Here is a 15,724-nt window from a genome sequence, read left to right on the forward strand (position 1 = left end):
AAGCTAACTGTTCGCGTTACAAACACATTAATGTTCCCTACATAGTGCACTAGATTGTGTATCAGATCGGCTATATGTTCCCTACATAGTGCACTAGATAGTGAATTAGACAATTGATTTATGTTCCCTACACAGTGCGTCAGTGGAGTAATACAGTTGTGGTGTGAAAAGACCGTGCTGTTATCACGAATATCAGCACGGTTAGAACGCTTCTCAACCAATCAGATTGTAAGGTCGGAACTAACTGTTGTATAATGTAAATTAAAACATTTATAAATTGAACATTGTTGTATTTTATTATATTTTATGTTGACCGCCGTTTTATAAAAGCAATAAGCCACTCGAGACCGTGCGTTACTGCTATGATTTTATCACGCTTCGCGTCGTGCCAAAACAACCTTCCCCGTGATAAAATCGCAGTAACGCACGGTCTCTCGAAGCTTATTGCTTTAATTAGATACGCGCGTGCGTGTCTGTCTGTGAGGAGTTTTTGCCTATTCTCCTTATTGTGCATGTTGGTTTCCTTCAGGTAATTATTTATTTTTCTCACTGCGCTTGTGAGTGTGAGTAAGTAGTGAATAGTAGTGAATGGCTCAATGGAAGTAATTTGTCCAGGGTAAAACTCATGTTTTAATGTAATGCAGGGTCTACAGTGATTCTGACATATAAATAAATGATTATGTCATTATTGTAAAGAATGTTTCTAAAACCCTTTATTTATTAGCACAAACTGTTACTTGAGTAATGTTTTTGCTATGCTGTCTTAACTGATGAACTTTTTGGTAATGTTTGTTCCTGGTAATGGCCTTAAGACCGTTACTTCTATTGCATATTAATGGAATTGAATTGCTTATTAGCAAATGTTGATGTGGTATATAGTGTACTAGAGTGAAGAGACTTAAAAAAAAAGAAGATGAGGACACTGCTGCTTCCTCTGGCTTTACTGGCCTTTCTGAAGCTCATGCATACTGCTCCTGGTCCTGCTATGCCAACTGTATCAACAGAAACTCTCAAACGTAAGTCTGTCATCAGAACTCTGGTTACACAATGCAATAATATTGTATTAATTTATGTAAAGGTAACCCATAACACCTTCACTGATTAGATATTTGTATTCTCAGCATTGCAACAAGGTAATGACATGGTAGTGTGTATAATGAAATTAGTGTATCTGGTGAAGCAAAGTGAATATAACTTCAAGTAAAATATAAAGCCAACAGTGTCTTGTGATCAGAAATTGTCCACTAATAAAAAAACTAAAGAAAAATCAACACCCATTGTGCATAATAAAAGAAAATAACTTTAGTATCTAACTGTATCTAAATTTACATTGAGTGCCAATAAGGTATGTGTTTAGGATAAAGAAGACAGTAAGTGTAATCAATCCTAAAAACACTACTGCACCTGCTACACTCATAACAGTACAACATGCATTACCATCCATTACAGGATAAAGAAGACAGTAAGTGTAATCAATCCTAAAAACACTACTGCACCTGCTACACTCATAACAGTACAACATGCATTACCATCCATTACACGATCCATTACCCTATTATGATCCTAGGGGCAAGCCTTTCAATTAATGGATGGTGTAGAGTGGGTTCACTAGGTGTACATTAATGGTTTACCCATACTGTGCATTAATGTGGTAGGTATAGCCCATAGAATAGCCAGTTATGTTAAATATAGGCATATCTATCTTGTGATCTATCTATCTTTTAATACAAAGCTTGTCATTCCAAATCATATAACCAGCATAACAGTTGTAATAAAGATGTAAAAGCCTTTGTACAAAAAGTCAGTATAATATTCCCACCTGCCATACAATCCTGGGCCAGCAGGGGCATAAAGGCACACATGACTGACAGCAAATTCTTTTAATCTGCACTTCATAATGCATTATTTGCTACAGTCAGTTGAAGTCCTTTGTATTCTGGCCAAGTCTTGTTTTGCATACACTACATCATTGTAGCATTGTAGACCTAGAGTACATGTGCTTGACTGGCCTGCCTGCAGTCCAGATTTGCCTCTTATTGAGAATGTACTGTTTATCACTAAGACGAGTAAGAGATAGTGAACTGAAGTGCATCTAAAGTCTGATATGAAGCAAAAATGGGATATAATTCAACTTGCAAAATTAAATTTGTATTCTCATTTCCCAAATGATTAAACAGTGTAATTGATTGGAAAGGTAAACATACCTCTGTCCAATCTTTTTTTTGAGTGCATTGTAGATATCAAATTCTAAATCTGTTTATATGTACGAAATACAATTGATTTGATCAGTGAAAACACTGGAAATCTTTTCTTTGTTCTTTTCTTAGTTAAACAAACAAATTACAAATTCTTGTTTTACTGCATGTCCAAACATTCCTGTAAATGGGTTTTATATAAGCAATTAGTTTAATTTAAGTTATTAGGTCAAACAGAATGGATGTACATTTGTAGTGAATATGTGCACTGGAAGTAATTAGCATTAAATTAGTATGAAATTAGTATTAAAGTATTAAATAACAAAAATGTGTAGCTAAAGAAAATAATCTTTAAAAAACCTTAAAAACAAATTGGAATTCTTTTATAAGTTCTTTCTGTCAGAAAATATACATACAGCAATTTAAATCATCAACAGATTTTTAAATATACCCTCAATGAACTCACATTTATTTATTTATTTATTTGTATTAACTAGTGGTGGCTCAGGGTAGCACTGTCGCCTCACAGCAAGAAGGTCCTGGGTTCGATCCCCAGGCGGGGCGGTCCGGGTCCTTTTTGTGTCTCCCCGTGTCTGCGTGAGTTTTCTCCAGTAGCTCCGGTTTCTTCCCACAGTCCAAAAACGTGACCCTAATTGGATGAGCAGTTAAGACAGTGAGTAAGTGAGTGAGTGAGTGTACTAATTAGGGAGTATATTTTCTGATAACTGAAATCCTAAGACTGCTATGGCATGCATACATTTTATAATTGTTTGTAAACTTCTGACTATACTTGTTTGTTGTTTTGCCAGGACTTTCTTTAGAAGGGGAGAAGATGGTGGATAAGGAGTTGCGAAGAACCCTCTACGGTGTTAAGCAGATAAAGGCTGTGATGGCCAAGAATGAAGTGAAACACGAACAACTAATGAAGTCCCTTCAAAACAGTAGAGAGAAAAAGAAGGTCAGACGATTAATTGGTAGAAAGAGTAAAGCACAATCAGTGGTGTAAATGATACTGATGTTGGGCTTTGGAGCATTGACAACACAGTGTTAAATCATGCTTCATCCTGATGGAATGAGCTAGGAACCTTAGCTCCAAAAAAAGGAAAATTTAAATGCTGCAAAACACAGGGACATTGTAGTGAAGTGTATGCTTCTAACTTTCTCGTCTTGTCCTGTCTTAGTATGACAATACTTTTTTGCAACTGCAAAAAAGGTTTGAAAAGTTTGGTATGCATAAATGACACTGGGGCTGACCTCATCCCATTCCACTCCTTAAAAATTAACCCAAATGTTGATTGTGAGCAGGCCTGTTTAACATCATTACTGCTTGACACAAATGCTCTTGTCTTCCAAGATTTAGCAGAAAGCATCAGATGAATTAATGCTTTTCTAGGAGCAATTGCATAATATCAGTGATATGCGACAGGATTGACATAAGCCATTACAGCATTTCTAAAAATCTATCCACAAACTTAAATATAATATATACCGTATATATATACTGTATATATACTGTATATATATATACTGTATATCCCCGTATATATACTGTATATATATATATATATATATACATATACTGTATATATACAGTGTATCACAAAAGTGAGTACACCCCTCACATTTCTGCAAATATTTCATTATATCTTTTCATGGGACAACACTATAGACATGAAACTTGGATATAACTTAGAGTAGTCAGTGTACAGCTTGTATAGCAGTGTAGATTTACTGTCTTCTGAAAATAACTCAACACACAGCCATTAATGTCTAAATAGCTGGCAACATAAGTGAGTACACCCCACAGTGAACATGTCCAAATTGTGCCCAAATGTGTCGTTGTCCCTCCCTGGTGTCATGTGTCAAGGTCCCAGGTGTAAATGGGGAGCAGGGCTGTTAAATTTGGTGTTTTGGGTACAATTCTCTCATACTGGCCACTGGATATTCAACATGGCACCTCATGGCAAAGAACTCTCTGAGGATGTGAGAAATAGAATTGTTGCTCTCCACAAAGATGGCCTGGGCTATAAGAAGATTGCTAACACCCTGAAACTGAGCTACAGCATGGTGGCCAAGGTCATACAGCGGTTTTCCAGGACAGGTTCCACTCGGAACAGGCTTTCGCCAGGGTCGACCAAAGAAGTTGAGTCCACGTGTTCGGCGTCATATCCAGAGGTTGGCTTTAAAAAATAGACACATGAGTGCTGCCAGCATTGCTGCAGAGGTTGAAGACGTGGGAGGTCAGCCTGTCAGTGCTCAGACCATACGCCGCACACTGCATCAACTCGGTCTGCATGGTTGTCATCCCAGAAGGAAGCTGACGCACAAGAAAGGCAGCAAACAGTTTGCTGAAAACAAGCAGTTCAAGAACATGGATTACTGGAATGCCCTGTGGTCTGACAAGACCAAGATAAACTTGTTTGGCTCAGATGGTGTCCAGCATGTGTGGCGGCGCCCTGGTGAGAAGTACCAAGACAACTGTATCTTGCCTACAGTCAAGCATGGTGGTGGTAGCATCATGGTCTTGGGCTGCATGAGTGTTGCTAGCACTGGGGAGCTGCAGTTCATTGAGGGAAACATGAATTCCAACATGTACTGTGACATTCTGAAACAGAGCATGATCCCCTCCCTTCGAAAACTGGGCCTCATGGCAGTTTTCAAACAGGATAACGACCCCAAACACAACCTCCAAGATGACAACTGCCTTGCTGAGGAAGCTGAAGGTAAAGGTGATGGACTAAACCCAATTGAGCACCTGTGGCGCATCCTCAAGTGGAAGGTGGAGGAGTTCAAGGTGTCTAACATCCACCAGCTCTGTGATGTCATCATGGAGGAGTGGAAGAGGATTCCAGTAGCAACCTGTGCAGCTCTGGTGAATTCCATGCCCAGGAGGGTTAAGGCAGTGCTGGATAATAATGGTGGTCACACAAAATATTGACACTTTGGGCACAATTTGGACATGTTCACTGTGAGGTGTACTCACTTATGTTGCCAGCTATTTAGACATTAATGGCTGTGTGTTGAGTTCTTTTCAGAAGACAGTAAATCTACACTGCTATACAAGTTGTACACTGACTACTCTAAGTTATATCCAAGTTTTATTTCTATAGTGTTGTCCCATGAAAAGATATAATAAAATATTTGCAGAAATGTGAGGGGTGTACTCACTTTTGTGATACACTGTACATATATACAGTATATATCAATCTAAATAAATTTAGATGAATAAAATAATAAATAAATAATAAAGTTACCTTAAAACAACAAACAATTTTTATATTAAACAAACAAGCCTAATCTCAAAAGCACATTTATACTGGCCATTTCGTTTCAAATAAATGAGCATTAAGCATCCCAAAGTTCAGTGTTTGATAACGATTTGTTGTCAGTGCAAAACAAAAATGTGAAAAATAGTCTTACTGTGACCTAGACCAACTACACAGCAGCATAAAATTTAAATAACTGCTTATCTTAGCTTCTGTTCTTTAAAATGACACCAAATTTATATCCATATATGTGTGATTCAGGCTAATAAAATGCAATAAATATCAGTATTTCTGCCTTTTGATTTGGTAAACAAAATCAAGTTACACAAAAACTGAATTTGGAAGCTCTGATTAGTTTATCATTCTCCCTGGTTTACCATTAGTTGTCCTTTAACCCTTAGCGCCAACTGATCTTTTTATTGTTGAACCTGTAAATAAATTAGTCTTTGTCAGGCAAATAATACAGCTTTGTGATTCAAATCCAAAGAATACTTCGTTTAAACATAGTCATTTTGTTACTTGTTTGAGCTGTTATTCACTCTGACACTTTCATGCCAGGTTGTGAAAAGATGGGGGAGGGATGGATTTGACGTGTATTGATTGCACTGTCTGGGAGACTTTTAGAGTCAGAAAGGCACAAATGTATAATAATGCTATAAAAATTAACTTTAGCATGTGTAGAGTATAACTCCAATATAACATGTGTAGAGTATAACTCCAATATAACATGTGTAGAAGCTAAAAAAGTATAAACAACCTTTGCCACTGGAATGAAATGTTGATAATGGCATTCCAGACCCACTGAAATTATAAAAAATCCACATCATTTAAAATATTTTTTTAAATCATCACTTGAGCATGGTTAATATTATCATGGCCTTAAGCTGTTTTTTTCTGATACTTTAAGGGGTTTCCTGTAACATTATTAATTCCTTTTTTAAATTTTTGAATAAAAAGCCTTAAAATAGGCTACAAAATAGATTCAAAAATAGACCTGAAAGTTTTTTCGGTGTGTATAGTTAATTCATGAAATTAATTAATTATTAATTATTAATGAAAACCATTTTACCTATAAATCCTAAGCAATCTACACATGTTTATGAAATTTTGCTCCTAAAGCATAATAACTGAAGATGTTCTGATGCTTAATGCCAACAGGAAGTGGTAGAGATTGCTCAGAATGTGGAAGAAAAGTTGAATGAGGCTGAGCAGCAGTGCAAGGAGACTCTGAAGTCCTCGTGGGATGAATGTCGGCCCTGCCTGGAGAACACCTGCAAAAACTTCTACACCAAAAACTGCCGGCGTGGCTTTGCTACTTTTTCCACTAAGGTAGGATACAGGGAAATCAAAGCCACATCATTTGATAATGCTCTCAGATGGTATTTTTGTTTACTAAACTCTTCCATCCCACACCAGCAACAGTGCAGTGAAAAAGTACTTGCCTCATCTGATTTCATAAATTTTTGCTCATTTCTCACATTCAGATGTTTCAGATCTTCCAGCTAATTGTAATATATGACAAAGACAACACAAAATGATTTTGATTTGAATGATTCCATTTATTACGGATAAAGATATATTCAGAATTCTGCAATTGCCTAACTGCCCCCTTAAACCTAATAACTGGTTTCGCCACCCCTGGCTGTAACAACTACAATCAAGCATTTGTAATAAGTTGTGATGAGTCTTAAAATTGCAGTGGAGGAATATTGCCATAAATGCTGTTTTGCACAGTGTTTTTCTTATTGTGGAATCGTGTACAGTGGCAGGTTAGGCCTGTAGCTCTTTAATGTTCATTTGAGAGTTTTTTGTGACTTCATTAATAAATCATAAATGCTTGGGGAAATTTTGGTTGGCTGACCTATTCCTGGGAGGGTTCACTTCTATTCCAAATTTTCTCCATTAGTTCACTGTGGTTTGCTGGAGCCTTGCTCAGACACTTAGCAATGCGCTTGTTACATTTTCCAAGCTGGTAGACTTTTTCACATCTGTACTTCCATCTCTTTAGAGTTCTTTGTAGTTCACTGTTTACTTGAGTTACATCTGTCTAATTTTAAAACTAGTTTGATGATTGGAAAGGGGAGAAAAGCACTGTATAAGGGCTTCCAAACTTAAGGTAAAGGACAAACCTGCATTAAGTAACCCACCAAAAGCCATTACAACGGCTTTAAAGTGCTTTTACACACTCGTTTATACTCGTTTAAAATGCTAGTGAGGCAAAGAAACACTATTATTTCACAATATTATTATTTGAAAACTGAATTTATAGAACATACAAGATAAATATACACCGATCAACCATAACATTAAAACCACCTCGTTTCTACACTCACTGTCCATTTTATCAGCTCCATTTACCATGTAGAAGCTCTTTGTAGTTCTACAATTACTGACTGTAGTCCATCTGTTTCTCTACATGCTTTGTTAGCTCCTTTCATGCTGTTCTTCAATGGTCAGGATCCCCCACAGGACCACCACAGAGCAGGTATTATTCAGCTGGTGGATCATTCTCAGCACTGCAGTGACACTGACATGGTGGTTAGTGTGTGTTGTGCTGGTATGAGTGGATCAGACACAGCAGCGCTGCTGGAGTTTTTAAACACCTCACTGTCACTGCTGGACTGATAATCATCTATCAACCAAAAATATCCAGCCAGCAGCGCCCCATGGGCAGCGTCCTGTGACCACTGATGAAGGTCTAGAAGATGACCAACTCAAACAGCAGCAATAGATGAGCGATCGTCTTTGACTTTACATCTACAAGGTGGACCAACTAGGTAGGAGTGTCTAATAGAGTGGACAGTAAGTGGACACGGTATTTAAAAACTCCAGCAGTGCTGCTGTGTCTGATCCACTCAATCACCCTGTAGAAACAAGAAGGTGGTTTTAATGTTATGGTTGATCGGTGTACGTTGTTGAAGGCCATGCAGATGCAGCATGTTACCAGCATTTTGGTTTGTTTTTCTTTTTTTAAACCAGACAAATAAAATAATATCCAAACCTCTGATGTTATCATGAGGTAAATATGTAGAATAACATGTACAACTGTTCATACTGTTTTATCTGTGCTGTGTATATTCTATTGTTTGCACTTGTGTTCTGTGTTGAATCATCATCCTGAAAGAATGTTGTTTTGATATGTACTTGTTTAAAGCTGAAATAAAAATAAAGCCTCTATATTGAACTTTTCTATATTGAACATATAAATCTAACAAATTCTGTTGCTAAAAGTCGTTTCTATAGTGGAGGTCTGAAAAAAACCTTTTTAAAAAAAACCATTTGTAAAATCATGAAAAGCCACATTCTATGTTAGTTAATCTGAATGAATGCACCCAACTTTTCCATTATTTAAATCTCAGTTTTACTGTAGTTAATTGCCTTAAAACAAGCAACTGGGCTAACACATGACAGCCTACTCAATCCAAGTGTTGTCATTTTCTTCTTTGTAAAAAGACAAAAGCAATACTAGTGCATCTGATATTAATGTTGATTGTTACCTTCCAGCTGGAGAGTTTCTTCCAAAAGATGAGTGCCCACTTTGGCACTCATGAAGAGCTTGCTGCAAATGAGAGTACAGAGATGTCTGAAATTAGAGTTGTTGAGGATTGAGGACTCTTTTAGCAATCTGGTCTCTAAAGTCAGCATCCTGGTGAACCACAGCACGGCATTGGTGTCAAGATTCCACAGCGAGCTGGATGATACACTGCGTCAGGCCTTCGCTCCCACACCACAGGAGGATAAGGAAAGCAAGGCCCTGAATTCAGCCTTTTTGCAGGAAGTAGGGCTTGAAGAGGTGCTTGATTCTTTTATTGACTTTACAAAGAGTGTGGTCCAGGAGTTTGGTGCTGTGATCATGCAGGTGTTTGATGATTTGCATGGGGTTACTGAGAAAGCTGAACAAAAACAAGGTAGTTTCATACAGACCACAGACTTTCTGTCAAAATCCCATCCATAGTTTCTATTACTTTTTTAACATCTGAAGGAGTATAATCCAACACACAGGCAAAACTACTGTATGTTTTAAACTTTAAAGTTTTTGGTTCAGGAATAGACATTTTCTTTAACACTGTTAAGATGTGTGTTTAATGCACAAAATTATTGTTAACTTGTTAGTTTTACCACCCGTTTAGAGATTTTATGCAGTGCTTAAAATAATCCAGTTTAGTTAAATGCAATTAAAATTAGAAATATTCAACTCACCAAAGAAAATAAGGATTTACAGTTGCCATCAACATTATTCAACCCCTGTTGGAAATTAGGTTTATTAGCATTTTAGAAACATTCAGCTGTTAGCTTTACACCAGTCAAACAAAAACAATTAAAAGAATATAACAAGTGTTTCTCCAAATTCAATACAAAATGGCACTTTAAATGTCTGCAGTCTCAGAATTATTCAACCCCTTGATGACAAGTGTCTTTAGTAATTAGTAAAGCACCCTTTTGTTGTTATGATCTGCTGCAAATGTGATGCATAGCCAGACACCATCTTCTGGCAGTGTTCCTGAGGAATCTTGGCCCATTCCTTATTAGCAATGGCTTCAAGTTTACTAATATTCTTGGGCTTGCATGCTGCAACCTCTTTCTTTAAATGGTTTTAAGCCTATTGGAGAAAATTTTTCTTGTTCCTTTGGGTCAGTAGAGGTGTATGTGTTGGAGTTGGGGTATGGAGACCTTCAGCATTAGTATGTGCCTTATTGTGCTAACATGCAACAGTCAACAAACCCTTAGCCACTCCTGGTATTTCAATGTGTTTTATCTCAAGCAGGCCTTGATTAGTACCATCAGCTTGAGACAACACCTGATTTACAAATGTGTGCTCTTATGAGGACTTCTATCCTGGAAGATAAATAAATCTGTGATAATAAAATTCCTTACACCCATAAATGGGCTAATCAGCCTACAGGTCTCACCCCGGTCCCCTGTGGTTTATGACATTGTTGGGATTTAAACTTGCATCTGGCTCCAAAAGACTGTCCAAAAAGTCTCAAGTCAAGACATTTAGCATTTTATTCCCCCTCAAGTCCATTTCCACCTGAGGCTATCATATCACATTGGAGCTTCCAGATAGGGAGGGTGAAAGCGAATACATACACAATACACCACCTGCTCTTTTTAACCCACAGCCCATTATATTATTTCTATAATTCTATATTTTCTGTACATGCTTAAAGATGAATGTTAACATTTTAGCATATAAACAAATGCCTCATTCACCTCTTACTCAAAATTCTAACCTGTAATCATACAGTATTGTTATCAAATCTTTGAGATGTTTTATTACTTGTCGGGGGTTTGTTTGAAACAACTGAACAATATCAAAAGCTTAAGATACAAGTCAAGTCACCTTGGCATGTAAGAATGCACATACAGTAGCAGCTTGTGCAATTATCTAGGCAAAATTAAAATCCTGTATTACTCCATGTTTCAGAGAAGCAGCTTTTCCTTGGACACCTTCAAAGCGGAAAGCTGTGCAGGGATCTGCGCAGACAGTCAGTAGAGTGCTGGCAGCTCCAGAACAAATGCCAAGCCTGCCAGGGGTCTGTTTTCTCTGGTAATTTACAACAACATACACAACCATATATTGAAGCAATTATTTTGCTTATGAACTAGTGTGGTAACGTGGTCGGGAGTGGTCGATGTTGTGAGGCCACCGTAAGAACTTGCCAGAGACGCATCGTCAGGTCATAGCAAAAAGTCGATATTTTATTGAAGTACCCAGCGATAATTTACAAAAGAATTATTGTCAACACTATTAGCATATGCATATTTTTAATGAGCTCATCTGTATAATCAACGTGTGCACACATGTCTAAGGTAACTTGGTATTCTAACAGACTGATGTTTCCCTAGTGAGTAAAGGTGTGCTGTTCTTTGTGATGTGTCTGGCGCCTTGACATCATCACAACTAGGCATAACTAAAGCCATTGTTAAATTCATTGCTAAAATGTACATAAATTAAGATAACTGGTCATTTTAAAATGGGAACATCCTTTGACAACAACAGCTCGCCATCGAGTTCGTCAGCCACCGACAACCTCACAGAACAACATAGTGGGTTAAATGAAAATCTCTGATCTGTTCAACATTCACTGACAGGTTTTAAACTGTTTCTGAAAGCAATATCAGTTGGTTCTGTGTCAGTAATCACTTCAAAAGCTTCACGAACTGGGTTTACAAAATTTAGCAGTCAATTAGTAAAATGAATAAAACATTACTATCAGCTGCCGTACTAAAACATCAGCTGCTAACTGTACTGTATCTAAGACTCTCATGGTTTAATTGGATCCTCTTAATTTTAGTGATGGTAAATCCATTCATTCATTCATTGTCTGTTTTAATACTGCTGGGTTACCAGGGATGGGTTGCCAGTCCATCCAAGAGTAAATCTTAATAAAAAAATTCTGAAAAAAATGTATGCTTCCAGAATTGTGGTGAGTCTATCTAATACCACTTGTGGCTTAATTTAAAGTGACTTTAAACAGTTGTGTTCCAAAATCTAAAACAAATACCCTCCCAAAAAAGTCAGGGTTGCTAAAGCAGAATAACAAAATATGTACAGTTGTGGTCAACATTATAGGCACCCTTGATTGTTTAGTATAAAAATCCAGTATCTTCAGAAATAAGTGGATATGTACCAACTTTGTATTTTTAGAATATTTTATTAGCATATATTATGCAAATACTGTACATTGAGCAAAAAAGTTGACCTGTCAACATTTATTCAGTCATTGGGTCATTATCCTGCTGTATGACCCACTTCGTTCGACTTTGTTCTCTTACACTTGGGAGCACATTTAAAGGATTTCATTGTTCCAGTAACACATTTAACGCCTCCAGTCCCAGAGACAGCAAAGCAGCCCCACAACAGTATGGATCCTCATCATGTTTCACTGCAGGTTGAGTGCACTTTTCTTTACACAGATTACACTAACTAAAGTTGTTGAACTATCAATCTGTGTATGTCAGAGTGTCTGAGTATGCAGGAGTTGCATATCGAGCTGGATCAAGTGTCCGAGTTGCTGGAGGTTGCCAAGGAGCAGTACGAAGAGGTGCTGGGCATTGTTGAGCGTCACACTGAAGACACCATCAGCTGGATCGGCAACATGGTCAATGAGTTTGGCTGGGTGGTTGAACTTGCTGATGACAAGTCAATTTCTGAGAATGTCTTCAATATTACTACAGTGAGAGACAATGGATGCTGAAAATAACAAATAATATAACTTAAGCTCTTGAGCTAGCTGTACTGTGTGTACCATTTCAGATCATGACAGAAGAAAAAGACACTACTTTAGAGGAGGAAATAAACAGTCAAGCAGCAGACACTAAGGTAGAGGTGAACATCCTTAACGCTCCAACTCTTAAACTGACTGTGCCAGGCAGCCTGCAGCCACTGGATCCTGCCTTCATTCAGTATGTGGCCACTGAAGCACTGGACTTCTACAAACATAGAAATAGGTAAGGCTGAGGCTGCACAGCTTAACAAAGCATAAACTGCATTGTGGGTAGACAGTAGTCACATACTTTAGAGTATTTATTCTTTTAAGGTATTTTTGAGGAGGCCTTCTGAGCATTTTCTGATTCTGACAAACATACTAGTCTTCCATATATTTACAGACACTATAGTCTGTATGAATCATTTTGCAACTCAAAGTTTTATGAACAAAGAAATGTGTTCCAATCATTGACAGTAAAAAACAGTTAAATTTTTTTTAAATCCCAAGATATACTGTAGTAACAAACACTGTATGGCCTTACAGTATGTATGTAGAGACAAGACATGACCATACACATCCCATTCTAAAAACACTGGGAACCAATATGAAGTTGCCCCTCATTTTTCAGCTGTAGCAGTCTCCACTCTTCTGCAAAGGCTTTCCACAAAATATTGTTGTGTTCTGTTGAAATTTATGTCATTTTACTTAACACTAAGCTAAATTTGTGAGATTTGAACTGGTGTTCCATTTTATTGAATACCATTGTGGCTCTGTATAGACCATTAATGTTCCTCCACACCAAGTGTCAATGGACCTCGCTTTGTACAGAGTGGCACAGTCATGTTGAAACTTTTCAAATGTTGTCACAAAGTTAGAGGCACGCGATTTATTTTACAGAATTGTTTTTGCACACTTGTTAGAAGGAGAAAGACCTAAATACAAGGGTTCTTCAAAAAGTTAAACTCTATTTATTAAGAATTTACAACACTTTTCTACAGTCACCTTCCGATGCATTTTTCCAGCATTGTACCAACTTTTGAATGCCTTCAGCAAAAAAATATTTTTGGTTGAGCGCGTAGCCACTGATGCACCGCTGCTTTCACATCATCATCACATGAAAATCTTCTTCCCCTTAAAGCTTCTTTATGGGGAACAAAAATGTGGAAATCAGCTAAATCTGGACTATAAGCTCTCTCACTCTCAGAACAATTACTACTCCTCCCGCTCTCACTGCTTCCAATGAAAATATAAAAGATACCTTGTATAATAATTAGAAGGGCTGTGCACATATTATATCTTTGTCCATATTGTGTAAAATATTTCAGAAACTATGTTTTTTTTAATTCTGGGACAGACAAATCAATGACAAATCCTGGAATGTAAAAACTGATCTCAAATAGGCTTCACAAAATGACCTTCCGAACTGACCACTTGCAAAGACCTGTTTATAGCCACTAAAATACAATTTTATTATCCAAAGAAAATAACTAAGTGTCTAGATATTTTTATTTAGTCCAACACTATTACTTCTAAGTAAATGTAAATATTTTTTTTTTTCTGGTAAATTGTATGTTTTTGTTGCACTTATGAAATAGTTTCTACTTTATTTTCTGTCTTTTATAGTGATTCATAAATATATATTTTCATAATTTAGTAGATTGGTAGATTGATGCTAATTTTGACTGTTTTAATGGAACATTTTAAATTAATGATTTTTTTATTTATTTCAGGCTGGAAGATGCTTGAGACCGCTCTAAAGACAGCTGTTGTTTTCACTGATAGACTTTGTTGATGTGTATTTACCCATATTTGTACAATATACATAAAAATATTGTCTTTAGGAAAAAATACACATTATAGAATTTCTTATGTGTTAATTATCAGTAAATAGAGTAAGTCACTTTTCTTGACATACAGTGTATCACAAAAGTGAGTACACCCCTCACATTTCTGCAAATATTTAATTATATCTTTTCATGGGACAACATTATAGACATGAAACTTGGATATAACTTAGAGTAGTCAGTGTACAGCTTGTATAGCAGTGTAGATTTACTGTCTTCTGAAAATAACTCAACACACAGCCATTAATGTCTAAATAGCTGGCAACATAAGTGAGTACACCCCACAGTGAACATGTCCAAATTGTGCCCAAATGTGTCGTTGTCCCTCCCTGGTGTCATGTGTCAAGGTCCCAGGTGTAAATGGGGAGCAGGGCTGTTAAATTTGGTGTTTTGGGTACAATTCTCTCATACTGGCCACTGGATATTCAACATGGCACCTCATGGCAAAGAACTCTCTGAGGATGTGAGAAATAGAATTGTTGCTCTCCACAAAGATGGCCTGGGCTATAAGAGGATTGCTAACACCCTGAAACTGAGCTACAGCATGGTGGCCAAGGTCATACAGCGGTTTTCCAGGACAGGTTCCACTCGGAACAGGCTTCGCCAGGGTCGACCAAAGAAGTTGAGTCCACGTGTTCGGCGTCATATCCAGAGGTTGGCTTTAAAAAATAGACACATGAGTGCTGCCAGCATTGCTGCAGAGGTTGAAGACGTGGGAGGTCAGCCTGTCAGTGCTCAGACCATACGCCGCACACTGCATCAACTCGGTCTGCATGGTCGTCATCCCAGAAGGAAGCTGACGCACAAGAAAGCCCGCAAACAGTTTGCTGAAGACAAGCAGTCCAAGAACATGGATTACTGGAATGCCCTGTGGTCTGACGAGACCAAGATAAACTTGTTTGGCTCAGATGGTGTCCAGCATGTGTGGCGGCGCCCTGGTGAGAAGTACCAAGACAACTGTATCTTGCCTACAGTCAAGCATGGTGGTGGTAGCATCATGGTCTTGGGCTGCATGAGTGTTGCTGGCACTGGGGAGCTGCAGTTCATTGAGGGAAACATGAATTCCAACATGTACTGTGACATTCTGAAACAGAGCATGATCCCCTCCCTTCGAAAACTGGGCCTCATGGCAGTTTTCCAACAGGATAACGACCCCAAACACAACCTCCAAGATGACAACTGCCTTTCTGAGGAAGCTGAAGGTA

The 15,724-nt window shown here is 37.7% G+C and overlaps 1 protein-coding gene across 1 annotated transcript; it reads left to right on the top strand.

Moving 5' to 3' along the window:
• Nucleotides 1-913: 913 nt before the first annotated feature.
• clul1 (clusterin-like 1 (retinal)) lies at nt 914-14,434 on the top strand. The gene is given in 9 exon segments (XM_062993079.1): nt 914-1,016; nt 3,005-3,153; nt 6,620-6,790; nt 8,966-9,049; nt 9,051-9,369; nt 10,890-11,012; nt 12,428-12,642; nt 12,723-12,916; nt 14,406-14,434. Coding segments are annotated over 9 exon segments (1,374 nt in total). The 3' UTR covers nt 14,422-14,434.
• Nucleotides 14,435-15,724: the final 1,290 nt, after the last annotated feature.

This window comes from Trichomycterus rosablanca, chromosome 4 (genome assembly GCF_030014385.1).
Source record: "Trichomycterus rosablanca isolate fTriRos1 chromosome 4, fTriRos1.hap1, whole genome shotgun sequence".
Taxonomy (NCBI): domain Eukaryota; kingdom Metazoa; phylum Chordata; class Actinopteri; order Siluriformes; family Trichomycteridae; genus Trichomycterus; species Trichomycterus rosablanca.